The 19,357-nt window shown below is 41.4% G+C and overlaps 1 protein-coding gene across 1 annotated transcript in view; it reads left to right on the forward strand.

Moving 5' to 3' along the window:
* Nucleotides 1-305: 305 nt before the first annotated feature.
* The window catches only part of BEND2 (BEN domain containing 2), a gene marked incomplete at its 3' end in the record, with an annotated part of 39,652 nt that continues 20,600 nt past the window's right edge, over nucleotides 306-19,357 (forward strand). Inside the window, exons 1-5 of the mRNA XM_082750797.1 lie at nucleotides 306-688; nucleotides 4,191-4,373; nucleotides 11,213-11,355; nucleotides 15,583-15,657; nucleotides 18,802-18,906. Coding sequence (XP_082606923.1) covers nucleotides 673-688; nucleotides 4,191-4,373; nucleotides 11,213-11,355; nucleotides 15,583-15,657; nucleotides 18,802-18,906 — 522 coding nt within the window. The remainder of the gene's footprint in view (nucleotides 689-4,190; nucleotides 4,374-11,212; nucleotides 11,356-15,582; nucleotides 15,658-18,801; nucleotides 18,907-19,357) is intronic.

Genomic DNA, 19,357 nt, shown 5'->3' on the forward strand with positions numbered 1-19,357 from the left:
TGACTTGTTATAGTGGTTGAGGACCTCATGAGGTCAGACATACTAAGGGGCTGGTTTGTGGTGAGCACTCAGTAAACCGTACCTATTATTATTTTAAGTTGGAATGAAGGACATGGCTCTTTAGAAAATGGCAAATAGGGAGTAGGACATCTAAAGCGCAAGGTGGTGTGTATTTAGCGGAGTCTTATTAGCGACATATTTTAAAAGTTGGATTATTTTCAGATTTGTTCCCAAAGGTGGCGCTGGACATGAATACACAACCCGGAAAACATTAGGAAGTCTGAATTCTGACGTTGTACATTTTTTCTATGATGTATTGTGTGAAGAGCATTTTGGGAGGAGCAGAATTAGACTGGTGGCTACCGGTTCACATTTTGCGGGCAGGGGAAAGCACATTTCATAAAATGTATATGTGTAGGTACAAACCGAGCGAGGCAAGGCGCCACATTTGGCGCCACCTCTACCCTACCCCCAACAGTCGCGCTCCCACGGCGGGTTCTGGGCGCTACTGCGCAGTCGCAGAAGCTTCTCTTAGGAGGGGAAGTCTCAGTCCTTCCGTTTGGCGCCTCTATCTGCTGCAGTTGCCTCGTGGGCACGGCCGCGATACAGCGGGTCCATCCGCAGCGCAGACGCCGATCCTACAGCACTCAGAGTGGGACTCCCTTCCTCACAATGTCTGAAGAGGAGGGTAAGGTGCCCTTCCCAAGGCTGTTCCACTCGCTTCTGCCTCTTTCTTAATCTTGCCGGGGGTGGGGGGCAGCGGGGGAGGGGAAACTGACAGGGTTCGCACTGTGCCCACCTAGAGGGCCTCGCAGGGGACCAAGGCATTGTCTTGTCATCTACCAGGGCGTGTCCGGTGATGACCTCTGGACCGCTATCCATGTCTGTTTAGTGGGCATTTAGGAACCCAGGTGTTACAGGCTAGGTCTGGCCCTGGGTCCGGGGCATTCTTGGGGTTCATGGTGTTTCAGGAGCTCGAGCTGATTGATCTTGGGGCTTGTGGGGTCCCTGCAGTTCACAGTGTGCCATGGGCTTGAGGTGACGCTTGGGGTCATGGTGTCCCTAGAATTCATTGGCCAAGGTGATCCCAGAATTTGAGGGGTCCCTGGGGTTCATTGTGTACTTAGGGCTTGAGCTGACGCTAGGTCTCACTAGATTCCTGGGGTTCGTGGTATCCTAGGAGCTTGAGATGATTCTGGGGTTTGAGGGGTCTCTGGGGCTTATGGCGTTTCCAGGACTTATAGCATCTGAGAGGCTCAAAGTGACACTGGGGCTCAAGAGAGCCGCATGGTGAGAGGCGGGGCCTAGTTTCCAGCACGAGGGAGGTGGTTCTTTCTAGGACCCCTAGTGGTCATAAAGCAGTCTCAGCCATATCCATTTGGGAGACCGGGGCGCTGTGACCTGTTTCTGTGCGCCTTCTGCAGGGTGGCATGGAGGGTGCTGGCGCCAAACTATGTCTGTACGGCGGCACGTTTTCCCCAAAGGCCTTGTGGGATGTGTCCATACCGTAAACAGCTGTGCAGCATGACCACTAGGGCATGAAAGTGACTTGGCTTAGTGGACGGGGGTGCTCCCGAGAGGAGACTATTTGATTTGCGGAAGGTTAAATCTTCACTTTACAGCTTCGTATTCAGCAGCGCTGCAGTGGGGTGGTTTGGGGTTTCCCACGACCTCTCCTGAGATGCCTGTGTTCATAAGCTTTTGAGATATGGCCACTCATTAAGTACTTGGTGTTGACTTCTTGGGATGTATTGATCCTTTATCCTTTCTCTTTCCCTGTCAGAGGAAGCGGGGGTCCTAAAGGACCAAGACTTTGAATTTAAAGGATTGACAAACCAGCAGTTGATTCATTATGACATCTTTTGAAATTGAGATTTGATTTCTTGAGGCTTTGGTGGTAACCACGTTTGCTCGAAGACAGCGCAGCCTTGTTTTATTGTAAAAACAAACAAGCAGAAAGAAAATAAAAATGTAGGTGTATAAAAGTCCCCACGTAAAGAGCCAGTTCTTTGCTTTGAGAGGGCAGACGAGACTTAAAAAGGAGTTGGAGGATACAACAAAATGTGAGGACCCCTAGAAAATAGGGGTCCCCTTCCGACCATGCTTCAGGGCCCATCCCACCTGCTGTATGACTGAGCACCACTGTTTGACAGAAAAGGCTCTAAGGTAGTGTGTTGGGAACCGTCCTTTTGCCTCTACCCACTTCTCCCCAAATTGGGACTGCTTTGTGGTTTTAGAACATTAAGTGGTAAACTGATTTAATGTTTACAGATAATGATTTTATAAGCAACTCTTCTGCACTGTGTTTTCTAAAGCAGGGCTGGGCTCGATTTAGTTTCAAGCCTGACTGCTGCAAGGACTGGTCTCTGGGATACAGTTTTGGTGGCATAAGCTCTCACCTAGCCAACTTTGTCCTCTCTAAAGTTTGACATGGATGTGGAAGGACTTCTTTTGAGAGTTCTTCTGGGAGATTTAGAAAGTATTGTTCAATGTATTGACACAGTTTTGCTAGAAAAGCAGACCAGTCTGGCCATTGTCACCTGCTGTGTTTTGGGTTGGATTTCTTACAGTGGTCTTCATGTGAAAGGAAGGTTGCAGTCTGCATCACTGTGAACTGTGCCGTATCTGGTTAAGTTCAGGGCAACTTGGATCCTTGCACCGTAGAAGCATAATCTTCAAAAAGCTTCTAAATGTTATGTCTTGGCTCATGGAGGTTATGTATATACCTAAAGGAATTAATTGGAATTTTACAAATTTACTGAGAAACCTGGGTGGAGTTGTCAGTAGTTTTACTGGGTCTAGTGTGAAAAATCTGTTAACATATAAAAGCTTGTCTTAAAAATAAAACTTCAGTTACCTTTGTTATTTTCTTCTGATTATGAAGTCTATAAAGTTTATTGTAGAGAATCTTAACAAACACAAGAGAAGTCTAATGAAAGTCATTTTGCCACCCAGAGATAGTGACTACGAGATAACAACTGGTATGTTTCCTTCTGTTCACAACATTAGGATTACATCATATTTTTTCTTCTTTGACCCTGCTTTTAATGCTTTAACCCTTCCTGCCTGACATTATTTCACCAGCATTTCTGTTATCACTAAATGAGAATGTGTTTCTCATTGGCAGTATGCCATAATTTATTTAAGCAATTCCCTTTTGTTTGAATAATTAGGTAGCTTCTAATGTTCCATTTTTTCCATGAAGACTATTAAGTAGATTTCACAGCGAATCTCCAAACCTAGTCCTGTGTTTGTATGGATGAGAAAACAGAGGCGAAAGAATAAATGTATCTGGCCAAAAGGTCATACCTTTCGATGGCTAAAGAGCCTGAATTGGAACCCATATCATGTGATTCCTAATTCAGTATCATTTTCACACCAGCACATTCCCTTACACTGGCTAATTACTCGATTCTAAAGTTTTGGTCTATTTCAAATAACTGTATTGAATCCAAGTTGTGATGCACAGTGCGTGTGATCTGCGAGTTAATACTTCAAGATTAAACATGTTCTTCTTTTTCAGGCCAACCGTAAAAAGTAAAACAGCCTGTTCATGTAGCATACATTTTGTGTGGTGTGCTAATTTTCATGGTCATTAGAATGCTTTATGGAGTTGATATTTCACATCTCGTTTATTTGTGGCTACTTATTTTATGTTTTGTGAGATTCAATTTGAATTTGTTTCATAACAATAGTTATGACTGTGTTTTATTTCTATATTATTTATTATCATAAAGATTAATATTAAGGTTTAGAGAACATGTCCGGGAACTCATGGTCAGTAGAGTGTGGCTATGTAATGTTAGCTGTATCATTTAAAAGTTAAAAGCGTATCACTGAACACAGAGCAGCATGGGCTAGGTATTTACATTTCTTAAATGGGGAGAAATTTACTGCTCTAAAATTGGAAGTACTAGAAATACTAATGTATGTGTGTATATATACACATATAAATATATATATATATGTACACACACACACACACATATATATTTATCTGTATATATATCTCAAAGCTTCATACAAAGCAATTTATTTCTTAGCTGACTTGCAGGGATTAGAGACATGAAAATATTTAATGTTTTTTCAGCTAAAATGTTTTTTAAACACTCCAAAACTTTATAAGGTGGTTTCTTCTAGACACTGATTATTTTATGTGGTATCTAAACTTTCTCTTTGCTTATTCCTAGATTATATTATTATAACTGTTGAGGATGACAGTGAAGGCGATGATGACATTGGTGTTGTGATAATAGAAGACTCTGAAACAGAACTTACAGAGAACACACTTCCCACTGATGGCATGTTGACTATAGAACCAAATTTTCAAGCCAGCCATGATAACTATCAGCAACTATCCCAAATGAGATATGGTAATTTTGTTCTATTTCCTTCTCCACAAAATTTTTCTCCTTGGTCCTGATATCCAGTAAATTGCTTAAATATTCTTATAACTTTTACACTTGTCAGTTCTTATCAGGACAAGCTTCATGGTCATGTCACAGTGCTTACGTGTGCTTGCTTTTTCTGTTCATTTAAGCTTTGCCATGTCTCCTGTTCCATTTTCACTCTATGGAGCTGGGAGGGTAGCCTCAGAAAGCGTTGGGAGAATATATTATCTGTCTTTGAAAAATTGTTTATAGCTGGTAACTCTGATTGTAAATATCTGGTGGCAAAGGAAAACTGAATTTATGGGAGAAACAACTTGGATCAAGAGTTTGTTGAACAGATGACACAATTATCTATGTAGATCTAAAGAAATCTGTACAAACTGGAACTAATAAACAATTATAGCACGATTGTGTGATACAAGGTTAATAGCAAAAGCCAATCCCTTTCCTATATATCTGCAGTAAACAGCTGGAACTTGAAATTAAAAATGCAGCACCCTTTACATTACTACCCCAAAAAAGAGTCCATGGAAAGTGAAGTCTTGTAACCGGAAGTGCGGTAGCTACTTGGCCTTTCAGTGGCTGCTTCTCAGTCACAGCAGTGAAAGAAATGTGAGGTCATTCACCTCCTCCCTCACACACAGAGCCCAGAGACTTAAGCCCTTGGAACATTTCTTTGTTAGCTATGGGACAATTTGTTCTTTGCCCTTTGTGTAGAAAATTGGGTTTCCTACTCCTTTTTTTTTTTTTTTTAAAGATTTTATTTATTTATTTGACAGAGAGAAATCACAAGTAGATGGAGAGGCAGGCAGAGAGAGGGAGAGAGGGAAGCAGGCTCCCTGCTGAGCAGAGAGCCCGATGCGGGCCTCGATCCCAGGACCCTGAGATCATGACCTGAGCCGAAGGCAGCGGCTTAACCCACTGAGCCACCCAGGCACCCGGGTTTCCTACTCCTTAAAAATGTTACTGCTTAGGGATGCCTGGGTGGCTCAGTTGGTGAAGCATCTCCCTTTGGCTCAGGTCATGATCCCGGGGTCCTGGGATCAAGCCCTGCTCAGTGGGGAGTCTGCTTCCCCCTCTCCCTTTCACCCTCCTCCCTGCTTGTATGCTCTTTCTCGCTCAAATAAATAATTAAAATCTTAAAAAAAATAGTTATTGCTTAGATCGGAGAGCAGCAAACTGCTTCTGTAAAGGGCCAGACAGTAAATATCTTTGGCTTTACAGCCATAAAGGCTCTGTTGCAACTGCTCAACTCTGCTGGTGAAGAAAGCAGCTGATATATAAACAGAGGAGTGTGATGTGTTTCAGTAAAACTTTACTTACGAACACTGAAGTTTGAATTTCCTATCATTTTTCCATTTCATAAAATACTCTTTTGGTTTTGTTCTCTAATCATTTTTGAAACTAATTTTTCATATTAAAATAATTAAAATAGTTTTTTGATATTTTATATTTAATCTCCATTTTTAGGAGTTACTCAAATTTTATACACTTCAAATACAATTACATTTTAATTTTTTTTAAGTAAGCTCTATGCCCAGTGTTGGGGCTCAAACTCACAGCTCCAAGATCAAGAGTTGCATGCTCCACCGACTGAGCCAGCCAGGCGCCCATTTTTTAATCATTTCAAAATGTAAAAACAAACAAACAAACAAAAAATAGAAGCATTCTTAGCTTGTGGGCTACATAAAAAATAGGCAGCAAGGTGGATCTGGCCTGTAGGCTGTAGTTTGCCAACCCCTGATCGAACTGACGTCAAAACATGTTGATAGCACTTGTCTTCTGTTCTGGTTTTAAAACTATGTGCAGAACCAGCAGAATACTTTCTAGTGTGTTACAGAATGTCTGGCTGATTCCAGAAGCCCTCTTTAGTGGGAGAGAACTAGGAGACTTTTCAAATGTGGATACCCTTTGACTTATCATTTCTACATCTAGGACTTTATCCCACAGAACTATTTGCAGATGGGTAAGACTGTTCAGCAGTGTTCTTCACATGAGCAAAGCTTGAGAAGTAACTTGAATATCCGTGAATTAGGGACTAGTTCAATGAATCATGGCCTATCTGCATGATAGAAAAGTCAGAGGCAGGGCGCCTGGGTGGCTCAGTGGGTTAAAGCCTCTGCCTCTGCCTTTGGCTTGGATCATGATCCCAGGGTCCTGCGATAAAGCCCCGCATCGGGCTCTCTGCTCGGCGGGGAACCTGCTTCCTTCTCTCTCTGCCTGCTTCTCTGCCTACTTGTGATCTCTGTCTGTCAAATAGATAAATAAAATCTTAAAAAAAAAAAAAAGAAAAGTAAGAAGCTGTTAAAGGGGTTGCAGTATATCTAAAAGTGTTAGTTTGGAAAGACCACTACATGTTTAGTAAAGAAAAGGAAGTTGCAATGCAGTCCTTATCGTCTGATCCCTTTTATCTTTTCAACCAATGTAAAAATTTAGGATAAGGGATTTCAGAAAAGTTGGCCAGGTAATTTTTTACTGTGGTAAAATATACATAACATCATGCTTCTTCCCTTTGTTCTTTTAATATGATGTGTTATGTTGATTGGTTTTTCTTTTGTTGAACCACCCTTGCATTCCTGGGATAAATCCCTCTAGGCATAGTGAATAATCCTTTTAATTTGCTACTGGATTACATTTGCTATTATTTTGTTGAGGATTTTTGCATCTGTATTCATAAAGGATATTGGTCTATAATTCTCCTTTCTTGTAGTGCCTTTTTCTAGCTTTGGCTATTGGGGTAATTCTGGCCTCATAGAATGAATTAGGAATTGTTCTCTCTTTAGTTTTTTGGAGAAGGTTGAGAAGGATTGGTGTTAATTCTTTTAATGTTTGGTAGATCCACCAGTGAAGCCCTCTAGAGGGTCTAGACCTTTTCTTCGTTGGGAGGTTTATGATGACTGATTCAATCTCTTTACCTGTTATGGGTCTGCTGAGATTTTCTATTTTTTTTTCTTGAGTCATTATAGATAATTTTTTAAATTTATAAAAACAAATTGTTGAGGTGTGTGGGTGGCTCAGTTGGTTAAGTGTTTGCCTTTGACTAAGGTCATGATTCTAGGGTTCTGGGATCAAGCCCCATATTGGGCTCCCTGCTTAGTGGGGAGCCTGCTTCTCCCTCGCCCTGTTGCACCCCCTGCCTATCCTCTCTCACTCTCAAATAAATAAACAAATAAAATCTAAAAACAGAAACAAAACCAAAAATCCCTAAATTGTTTTCTTATATAACATTAAGCAATTAGAATATATATAGGATTGAGGCACCTGGCTGGCTCAGTAGTTAGGGCATGGGACTCATGGTCTTGGGGCTGGTCATGAGTTCAAGCCCCATGTTGGGCATAGAGCCTACTTAAAAAAAAAAAAAAGAATATATATATATTTATATATTATGTATTTTTATTATTAAATATATTACATATGCAATTATATTTTCACATATAAATATAAATAATAATTATTAATGAATAGTAATAAATAAATAATATAATTTTATGTATATAAAAATATATATGTATTTTCCATAAAATGGAAGAAAACCCAGTTGATAATGGCTACAACTAAATATTAAAAATCCTAAGGAATAAATGAACAAAAATAGCAGAATCTGTATGAAAGGGGAGCAAATACTTTAATGAAGGTCATAAAATAAGACTTGATTAAGTGAAGAGAAACAAATTGTTCCTAGAGGAGAAAAAACACTCTTATATAACTTAAAAAAAAAGATCTTGGAAAAATATATTTAAGGGACAGGTGGTATTTTACCATATGAAACACTAAAACATTTTAAAAGTTACAATTATTAAAATACGATGGTATTAGTTTTGAAATAAGGAGCCAGATTTAATGCAGCAGGAAGCTCATAAAAACAAAGAATTTGGAGTTAATGCACTGTAGTATTTTAGTAAGAGAAACATAGTAAATCATACTGGTACAGATGCTAACTATTGGCGGAAAAAGTCCATTGGATTTCACCTCATATCACACACTTAAATAATTTCAAGATGGATTAAAGAGTTGAATATCTAATGAATGGAAGTATAGAAAACTAGGAGAAAATCTAGTTGAATGTTCTTCTATTCCTAGTGAAGACTAAGTGTAACAGTAGTTCAAGAAATTGTAGTAACATTAATGAATTTGGTAAAATAGAAACCCTCCCAATATCAGGGAGAGCGAGCACAAGCAGGGCAAGTGGCAGGCAGGGGAGCTGCAGAATCAGGCTCCCCGGTGAGCAGGAAGCCCCACGCAGGGCTTGATCCCAGGACCCTGGGATCATGACCTGAGCCAAAGGCAGATGCTTAACGCACTGAACCACCCAGGTGCCCCTTTAGGTAGATTTTTTATAGAAATCTATCACACACAAAAATATGCACAAATCACAAATACTCAGCTTAAAGACTTTGCAGGTTAACACACAAGTATAAGCAGCACCAGCACCAAGAAATAGAAGGTGCGGAGTCCCGCAGAATCAGCCCTCACCTCCCTTCCAGTCTCGGGCCCTCTTGTGAAGCAGCACTATCCTGACATTTCCCACCACTGATGACTTTTGCCTATTTTTGAGCTTCAGAACAACTGAATCATACACAATTCACTCAGGTTCCTGGACCGAGTTCCAGACTGTGTTGGTCCTGGTGGTGAGGGCTTCTCACCTAACACCAGGCAATTCCTGGACCCAAGCCGGGTGTCTGAGTATTCAGCTCAATTCTGACACTATCCACCCAGGGACAGCGTCAGGTTCCACAAGTGCGGGGCTCAGTCTCACAAGACCGCACCCCCCTTCCCCTACAGGCACCAGTTGCAAGCCTGGGGCATTACCCAGTCTTCTGACTCAGTGGCTTGAACAGGTTCCCGTGACCCCCTCCTCTGGTTTGGTTGATTTCCTAGAGCAGCCCACAGAACTCAGAGAAACATTTTACTTACCAGATTGCTGGTTTATACAACCGTGGAACAGCCAGCCAGAAGCGATATGAAGAAAGAGGCATGGGGGAAGGAGGGGGCTTCCACGCCCTTTCCGGGACCACTCTTTCCAGATCTCCCTGTGCTCACCAACCCGGAAGCTCTCCGGACCCTGCGCTTTGAGTCTTTACAGAGGCTTCATTGCATAGGCATGATCTATTAAGCCATTAGCCACTGGCAACTAACAACCTCCAGCCCTCTCCCCTTCCTGAAGGTCAGTGGGTAGGACTGAAAGGTCCAACCCTCTCATCCCAGCTCCCTTCCCCCCAGAGGCCCAGCCCTCAGCCTTAGGTGATCTAGAGGCTTTACACTCCATTAACATAACAAAAGACACCTTTATCACTCTCCTCACTTAAATTCCAAGGGTTTTAGGGGATCTGCCAGAAACACGTGGAGACCAAATATGTATATATATATATATTTTTTAAAAAATATTTATTTATTTGACAGACAGAGATCACAAGTAGGCAGAGAAGCTGACAGAGAGAGAGAAGGAAGCAGGCTCCCTGCTGAGCAGAGACCCCCCCCCCCCCCCCCCGCCCCATGCAGGGCTTGATCCCAGGACCCTGAGATCATGACCTGAGCCAAAGGCAGAGGCTTAACCCACTGAGCCATCCAGGTGACCCATGTATATATTTTTTTAAGATTTTATTTATTTGAGAGAGAGGGATCGCTCGCCTGCATGAGCAGGGGGTGGGGCAGAGGCAGAGCGAGAAGCAGGCTCCCCGTTCAGCAGGGAGCCCACCTCGGGACTCCATCCCAGGACCCTGGGATCTTGACCTGAATGGAAGGCAGACACCCCATCGAGCCACCCAGGCCCCCAAAATATATATCTCTTAATATAACTCATAATTATATACTTTGGCGTCTGGCTTCTGTTCCGAGTTGGGGCTGTGAACTTCTTCCCTGTGTATCAATAGTTGGCTCGTCCTCATCGCTGTGTAGGCTTTCTTTGTGTGAAAACACCCCGGTTCAATTATTCATTCTCAGTCTTACAATCCGAATAAAACAACCAGTTTAAAAAAATAAAAATTGAAGTTACACCTCAAATTGGAGTTAGTTTATCATTGAATTTTCCCCACCGTGTTGGCTTGCCTTTATCTAACTTGAGAGTTAATTTTCCTTCACTCTGCTTCTGATTGCTTCCCTGGCTCAAGATGGCTAATAACATCTAGGTCTGTCACGCAGGTCCCCCTCCCAGGACAGTGATGCCAGCCGCCAAGGCTCTCCTACTACAAGACAGAATATGGGAACACTGCATTCTATATCTTTTCCTCGTTATGGAGCTCAGAACCATCACTGAGCCTACAGCATTCTAGAATATTCTAAACATTTGTTTAGGTTTAATATGAAGTGTAACTAGGGAAACAATTATAATCTTAGAGTTCTAGTGACTTAGAGCTAATGTGGACCAGTTCTCACCCGGCAGATGAGGAGGCCATGTCTCGGTGGTCTGCCCAGTCCACACTGTGGAGGGAGTGGCCCACGCCAGAATAGACTCCTGACTCACATTTGGAGGCCTGCTGCTTCCCTAAGTAAAAAGGCTTTGGGGGGCTCCTTTCAAAAAGCAGTTAGGTTCTCTTGTTATTTGTTTCCAGCATTTACTCTGTAGCCTTTCGGTTGTGAAGCGTTCATTTCATAATTTAGAATTTGTGTGTGATCTTGATTCTTATTCCTAGGAGTGGCAGCCTAGCCCTTCAATTTTTAAGGGTTTATTCTACATCACTACTGGGAGAGTTATTGTTTTGTCACTCTCTAAAATTCAGCCAGGACTCCGGTTCAGTTTGAGTGGCATTTGGAGAACATATCCCTATTAAGTTGATGACGGTAGTAAGTCTGTGAAATAACTTTTTTAATGTGTTGCTTTTCAGGAGTAGGTGGTTTACCAGCCCTATGTGACCAAGCAGTTCCACAAATGAACCATCTAGCAAATTTAAAAAGATACAGCTCGAACTCAGCGGAAATGGAGCTTCTCTCCCCACAGCTCAAAAGAGGATGCTCATCTTTTTTAAGGGTGGGTAATATGGTTTGTATATTAAATTGAATATCTTTTTTTGTTTTTTCATTCTGCTTTACTTCTTTTTTTTAAATTGAGTTTAATTTCATGCAGTGAACGGTTCAGTAGTTTTGACAAATGTGTATACCTCTCTCTGCCATCAAGACAGAGAACACTTCCACCATCCCAGAAAGTTCCCTCATGCCTCTCTCTTCCCAGAATGTCTCTCTACTCCCAAACCTTGGAGAAACAACATTCTAATATTTTCCCCATTATAGATTACTTTTGCCTATTCTAGAACTTTATATAAACAGAATCATACAGTATGTACTCCTGTGGCACAGTCTCTTTTTCTTAGAATAATGTTTCAGAGATTCATCTGGTTTTACTGACATTTCATTCCCATTCATTGCTGAGTAATATTCTGTTGCATGAATGTCATAATTTGTTTATCCCTTCTCCTTTTTTTTTTTTAAAGATTTTATTTATTTATTTGACAGACAGAGATCACAAGTAGGCAGAGAGGCAGGCAGAGAAAGAGGAGGAAGCAGGCTCCCTGCTGAGCAGAGAGCACGACTAGACGCGGGACTTGATATAAGACCATGGGATCATGACCTAAGCCTAAGGCAGAGGCTTTAACCTTCTGATCCGCCCAGGCGCCCCTCCCTTCTCCTTTTGATGGATACTTGGGTTGTTTCCAGTTTGGGGTATTATGAGTAAAGTGGCTCTGAAGATGATTATGGAAGTGTTTTTGTGAATGTATGTTTACATTTAATTTGCGTAAAGACTCAGGAGTACAAACACTGGGTCACAGGATAGATAAAGTTTAGAAGAAACTGCCAGTTTCTTGATGTAGTTGTACTGTTTGACAATTCCATCCTACTCTGCCGTGCTTCTTGATCTCTGAAGTAGAATGAAATAGATTATTAGACTATATATAATCTAGCTTACCAGAAAATATATTTACTTACTTATATAAGGATGAAGACATTCGTAAATACCTAAGTAGTACAGGCAATTCTCTTAACTTCTAACAGCCCCACTATGTTCATCTTTGGGAATAATGTTAAATGCCTACTGAGAGTCATGGTTTCTGACATAGTTACGCGAAAGCACTTTGTGAAAAGTATAAAGCATTACACAACGGTAAGATGGCAATATTGTTTCTATAATGACTAGTCTCTTTTGTAATTCCATATAATTTTTGTTGTCTAATAAGTTGGCAATGCAGGGCTGATTGATAACATTTTAATATAAAAACATTAATATTTACTTGGTATGTTTATATTAAAATTATTATTATAGTCCATAATTCATCCTTAGAGTTGTTATAATTAAATATAATGGTTATTTGCTGTCTGTCTACTTACTTATACCCTCTTTTATTCCAAAAAATTTAAGGCATCTTAGAGATTAATTTATTGAGAAAAGGTGGGGCCTTAGTGCTTCTTAGATTGTCCACAGAGTGTCACTGTTGGATTATTTGAAAATCAAAAGCCATAAAACCTTTGGTTCTTTGTTTCTGGTTGGAAATACTTGCTTTTAAAGCAGTTCTGGTGCCAGATTACTAGAAGACTAGTCTTTTTACCCTGAAGTACGCAAGGGGTTAAGCTTGGTAAAAATGGTGTCTTAAGTGTAGTTGGGTGAATGAGAAAATAGTCAACAAGTACACTTGACCCTTGAGCAATGTGGGCGTTAGGGGTGCTGACCCCTGCACAGTCGAAAATCCATGTGTAACTTGGACTCCCCAAAACCCAACTACTAATAGCCTACTGTAGACCAGAAGTCTTACCGATAGTCAATTAACACGTATTTTGCATGTTATATGTATCATATACTGTATTCGAACCAAAAAGCTGGCTAGAGTACAGAATGCTAGTAAGAAAATCACAAGGAAGAGAAAATACGTGTATAGTATTGCACTATATTCTTTGAAAAAAAATCCATATATAAGTGGACTCGCACAGTTTACCCCTATGTTGTTTAAGGGTCAGCTGTATATCTTTGTGTGTTGCTGTAGTATTTGCAGTGGGCAAAGGACCTTCGCCTTTGGTGCTTGTTGACAGCAGAACTGAAGTCCTGAATGTTTCTTCAGTTCTTTCTTTTTCTTTTGGTTTATTAATAAATCGTCCCTGGATGAGAACACAAATACCCGATTGGGAAGAAGTTGGAAGTGTCATCAATGAATGCATATCAGACTGAATATTTACATAATATTAATTGCTAATTGCCAAATGTATTCACACTTACTATCATAAGGAAAATGATTTAAGTTCTTTTTCAACCTTCACATACTGTGGAGTTACTCTGAACTTGAGAGCTAAAGGAAATATTTCTCTCTCATGACTAGATGCTTCCATAACAAGACAAATGAACACTTAACCATTTGATTTCCTTCTTTTCCTTGACTAACAGGGAATTCACAGCAGTCTTGTACTCTGAGTAGCTTTCTCATTTTTGAAATAATTTTAGATTTACAGAACAGGGGCAAATATATTACAGAGGGTTCTCGTGTATACACTTCATACAACTTCCCTTAATGTTAACTTACCTGTATAACTTAAAATTATGGCAATTATGTAAGCACAGTACCGTTTTCACAACCACGATATTCACGTCGCTACAGTACTATTAGCTAAACTGCAGTCCTTGTTTGAGTTTCACCATTCTTCCCCTTGTCCTTTTTCTGTTCCAGGATCTAATCTAGGATCCCACATTGAGTTTAGTTTTCTCTCTTCAGTTTCTTCTCGTCTCTGACGATCCCTCATTCTTTCCTTGTCTTTCATGATCTTGACATTTGTGATGAGTGTACATTTACAAATGTACATTGTACAATTGTAAAATGTCCCTCAGTTTTGGTATGTCTGATATTTTTCTCTTGAATAGATCGAGATTATCCATTTTTGGCAAGAACACCACGCAAATGTTGTCTCCTTATTGAATCGTTATCAGGGACACATGGTGTCTGTGTATCTTTTTACTGGTGATGTTATCATCGATCTCTTGGTTAACGTGGTATCTTCTGGATTTTTCCACTGTAAAGTTACTGCTTTTCCCCTTGTGGGGAAATACCTTAGGCGGGAAGTACTTTGGGGGACTCTGCTGATATCCTTTTTCTCCTCACCATTTTACCCACACTGAGTTGAGTTAGCTTGTGGATTTTACCTGCAATAATCACTAGTATGGTGTTTGCCAAATGGTGACTCTCTATTTGTCTCATTCCCATGTATGTATTAAAAGGAATTCATTTGTCAGGAAGAGCTATCCTTTCTATTCCATTTATTTATTCAATTATGTATTTTATATTTATATGGATGCATGAGCGTTCACTGTATATTATATGAGTTTTTATAATCCCATGTTATCATTATTTTATTGATCAAATTTTCCAACTTTGGTTATTGGAAGCTCCTTCCAGTTGGATCCTGTGGCCTTTTCACATGGCCCAACTTTTTTCTGAGCACTTCCTGATTTTCTGACATCATAAGATGTTCTAGGCTCATTCATACTTTTAGGGACCTAGCCCTGGAATTCACCTCTCTCCAAGGAGCCCTGGTTCCTTTATTGGAGAATGGTATTTAGAAACCATAATCTGGACACCAGATATTTTCACTGGTTGTCTTGTGTCATTGACCTTAAGCCTTCCCAGCGGACAGAGCTAGGAAACATACGTATACTATTCCAAGCATACACATACATCTTTATTTCTATATCTGTCTTTATATATATTATAAACTATGTATTCATGCTATCATATAAGAACTTGGATTTAAGCAGCTTTTCTTAAACCCAAGTTCTTATATGATAACTTCTTTCCTCATCCCCCCCTTTTTAAAAAAAATATTTTTATTTATTTATTTGACAGACAGAGATCACAAGTAGGCAGAGAGGCAGAGAGAGAGAGAGGAAGGGAAGCAGGATCCCCGCTGAGCAGAGAGCCTGATGTGGGCTCGAATCCCAGGATCCCGGGATCAAGACCCGAGCCGAAGGCAGAGGCTTTAACCCACTGAGCCACCCAGGCGCCCCTCATCCCCTTTTTAATCATCTCTTATCTGTTTCATTCTCATGTGAATATGGATTTTGGTTTTACTTTATCTCTGTTTTATAAGATGTTTGAAATGCTTTTGGAATGCAGATGAAAAAGAAAATAATTAAGACAAATATATAAAGTACTGATTTTTCTAGTGCTTAGTTTGGGTCCTACTGATATTAAGCTTTAACTTCTTATTTTTATAATATTAATAGGCAAGCAATGCATTTGAAGGTTTCCATGATGAAAGTCATCAAAACCGACTTACAGAACTACACCACCATTGCAAGGTATCAAATTTCTATCTGTTAAATGTATTTTTTCAAAATTTTGAGTGAAGTTCTTTTTTTTAACCTCATTTAATGTCATTGTGCTATTAGTAGAAAGTTTGTCATGTCAAATTCTGTATGATTATCACTCTATTGTGACGCGTTTCAAGAAAATTTTCTAGTTAGAAGAGTATCTCTAGGTGAAAACTTTGAAATAAAAATACGGCTTTTGTAGCTTAAACAAAACTGAAAAACCCATAGCTGATTAAATGTCGTTAAATCTCTTTCATCTAAATTGTTTAGTATTTAATTTCTCCAATATTCTCTCTTAAGGAAATTAGCTTAGTTCAGTGAAATTTAGTCTGTGTCTAAATGCTTATCAAGATTTCTCAATTGAAAGAAAATGGCAGCATTCCATTGTTTTTTTTTTTTAAAGATTTTATTTTTATTTTATTTGACAGAGAGAGAGATCATAAGTAGGCAGAGAGGCAGGCAGAGACAGAGGGGGAAGCAGGCTCCCTGCTGAGCATAGAGCCCGATGCGGGACTCGATCCCAGGACCCTGAGATCATGACCTGAGCCGAAGGCAGCGGCTTACTCCACTGAGCCACCCAGGTGCCCCCATCCCATTGTTTTTTAAAGAGTATATCTTATGTAGTTTTGAGGGGATTTTGTAAAAGTTAGCATGCTGGTAGAGATTGATGGGGGTAATTATCAAGGATTTTGTGAGCTGCATCCTCTAGAGGTAATGGAACTTTATTTTTTAAAAAGTAGTTGTTAACATACAAAGTTTGTTGGATTAAGATGAGCTACCCCACCTAAGTAAAGCACGTTTAGGTGAGTCTTTATCACTGTTACTGAGAGCAGAAGTGGACTGCTTCAAAGGAACATAGCAGGTCTTTGGGGAAGGAGGTATGGAGGGTGGGCGGTGGGGGGGGGGGTTGGATTTCCAGGGGGGCCATTCCCGGCCTGCCTCATGTAAGCACCCACGACCCCCGGGCTGCCACTGCTCTGCCAGGGCCTTCTTTCTGAGCGATGGTGTCAGATGTGGTGAGCTAGAACGTGGAGGAGGAGAAGTGCCCAGTGTCCCATCCCAGCCCCGAAACGGACCATCGGGGATCCTCCCCGTTTCTCCCGGCGTGCGAGCTCTCTCCTTTCTTCAACCCCTTCCCTTGCCGGCCGAGACCGGTCGCCGTACACTTCCATCTTTTCTTCTTCTGTCCTTGCCCAGTGTCCTCTTCAGGAAGATTCCAGCCCTGTGCAGGCTGGGAAGCAGAGGGGGCGCCTGCCAGGATCCCTCCACTGTCCCGTGGCCCTTCGCCAGCACTCTGGTCAGCTCCCTCTCCGTCCCCGCAAGCTCCGGAGGGCCCTGCCCTTGCTGCTTATTTCAGGGAGGCCAAGGTGGGGTGGAGCGTGAGGCTCAAATCCCTCTGAGTCGCAATTCCTCTCCCCACAGGCAGCCACTAGGCTGGGATCTGTCCTTCAGGCATCTCCCTCTATATGGTGAAGGCGGTCCTGTTTTCTGCCTCTGAGCCTCTTTCCCTGTGCCGGGACGCTTCCCTTGGTCAGTGGCCCCCTGCTGGCCCTTCCGCTTCTGTCTCCATCACTCTCCGCATCCCTCCCACAGCTTCACCTCCGCGTGGGGCCTCCGGCCCCTCTTTCTGTCACGCCTTCTCTCTCCTTCCCTTAGGACAGCCGGCTCTTTGAACGTCATTTATGTTCACTGTCTACGCATCTGACTTCTGTGTTCTCTCTGGGTATTTTGAATCTACTGTTCCTTCTGCCCTCTCTGCCCTTCCGTGCATCTTTCCTGGTGAACACCGTCTCGTCTTTTAGTCCTCAATGGGGACATCTCCTCTGACAACACTGCCACGACCGGTAGCCTGGGTTAGGTCTTCCTGTTCTGTGCACACGTGGCCTCCCATTCTTACCTGTGTCGTAGCCATCAGAGTCACAGCAATAATATGACTATTGATGGATGGTTGAGCACTACTGGGCGCGTTGTCATGTAGTATTGTTGTTAGGATGGGAGTACTAACACACCACAGCGCCTCACTTTGTCCTTGAGAGAACTCTGAGATTCTCATCTGGATTCTATACATGAGGAAATTAAGGCACAGAGAAGTTAAGTGACTCGCCCAAGGTCACACAGCTGATAAGCTGCAGAACGCTAGTCCTTGCACCCAGGCATGTTCCCCTAAAGCCTGCACGGTTCACCTCAGTGCTGTCGGTCATTGGGTCACTTGATCATGCACCAGAACCACCTGGAGGGCTCGTGAAAGCAGATCGCTGCCCCTGCTCTCAGAGTTCCCGATTTAGCAGGTGTGGTGTGGGTGATGGGGCATTTCCGACAAGCCAGTAGGAGACATGGATGCTACTGGTCCAAGACCACACTTTGAAAACCACTGCTTTAGGCTGCCCATCACTTTATTGAAATCCTCTCTCCCCGACTCACCTGGCTGTTCCTTAGGGCAGGCTCTCGTTGTTTTCCTGTTTTCCTTTCTGTCCACAGTCCCAGCACCTGGCAAAGCAGTTCCAAGAGGTAGTAAGTAGGCCCTCAATAAATGTTTGAGGGAATGAATAAGGAAATGGTCCTGGCCTCCTGCTTAAGTGTATTTTTGGCCTGAATAAAATTTCTGTGTATTTGAAAAATTCTCAGGTTTCTTTTGCCACATACCTGGTTGGCCAATAGGGAACATATATTGAAGCCAAAAGTCTCGTCTGTTCTATTTGGCTCACTGTTCTTTCCAGCACAGAATGCCCACTGCCTCTGAGTTCTCACCATGGTTATATGGAAAGAGGCTCTTTGGCCTTTTTAGCAGATTTGAAGCTTTCTTTCCTAAAATAGCCCCTTCCTTGATATAAAACGACTCCATCATAAATATGGTGGCTTATAAGAATGGTGGTACATTTACTTTCCAGTATTAAAGCTTTTTAAAATGCCCGCATGGCCTGGAGTTGTTGAGTAGGAGGTTGGGCTCCTTATCTCCATCAGCTCCGCTCTGTGTCACCAAAACCAGGCATCCTGTGGCATTAACAAGACATTTTCGAGGACTTGAGAGCTTTTTTTGTTTGTATCAATTAAAATGTGGCTTAATGGTATTTTCTCATATGTTACTTTTCTTTTGAAATAGGAACTGCTAAAATACTTGTTTTATTGTAATAGGACTTGCATGAACTTATTGAAAGCACCAATAGGCAGGTAAACAACCTTTGTGGAATCATTTCAAAAATGCAACAGCCTTGGGAGAAACCACTGTTGCCAAACTGTGTAAGTATTATAAATACATTGATGCTACTTTGATAAACCTGTAGTTCCTAAAGAGACCAGTATCTTAGAAGTGAGAGAGAACTATGACTCTGAGATTAGCAGGGCTGATGTATACTTACTTTAGCAACAGATGGGACACTCAACATCTTTTGGATGAATGCTGAAGTTCAGGTTTGAGAAATCATGACACTGAAGATTTTTATGTTTGTAACCGTAATGTAGAATATGCAGTCAAAATGTAGGTTTGGCGAGGAATAAAAATCATGTAATAAAAATTCAGGCTTTGTCATTAACCATGGAAAATGATGTTGCAAAGAAAGGAGCCGTTCATGCTTGTATCAACTTTTTTAGATGATTTATAATGGGTTTGTGGTCATCTGTATTTACACAAAAAAGGTTTAATTGTCTACCTCATGAACAAGTTCAAGTCCAGGAACCAAAGACAAGAGCA

The sequence above is a fragment of the Mustela nivalis genome, assembly GCF_964662115.1.
Source record: "Mustela nivalis genome assembly, contig: HAP1_SCAFFOLD_1866, whole genome shotgun sequence".
Lineage (NCBI taxonomy): Eukaryota > Metazoa > Chordata > Mammalia > Carnivora > Mustelidae > Mustela > Mustela nivalis.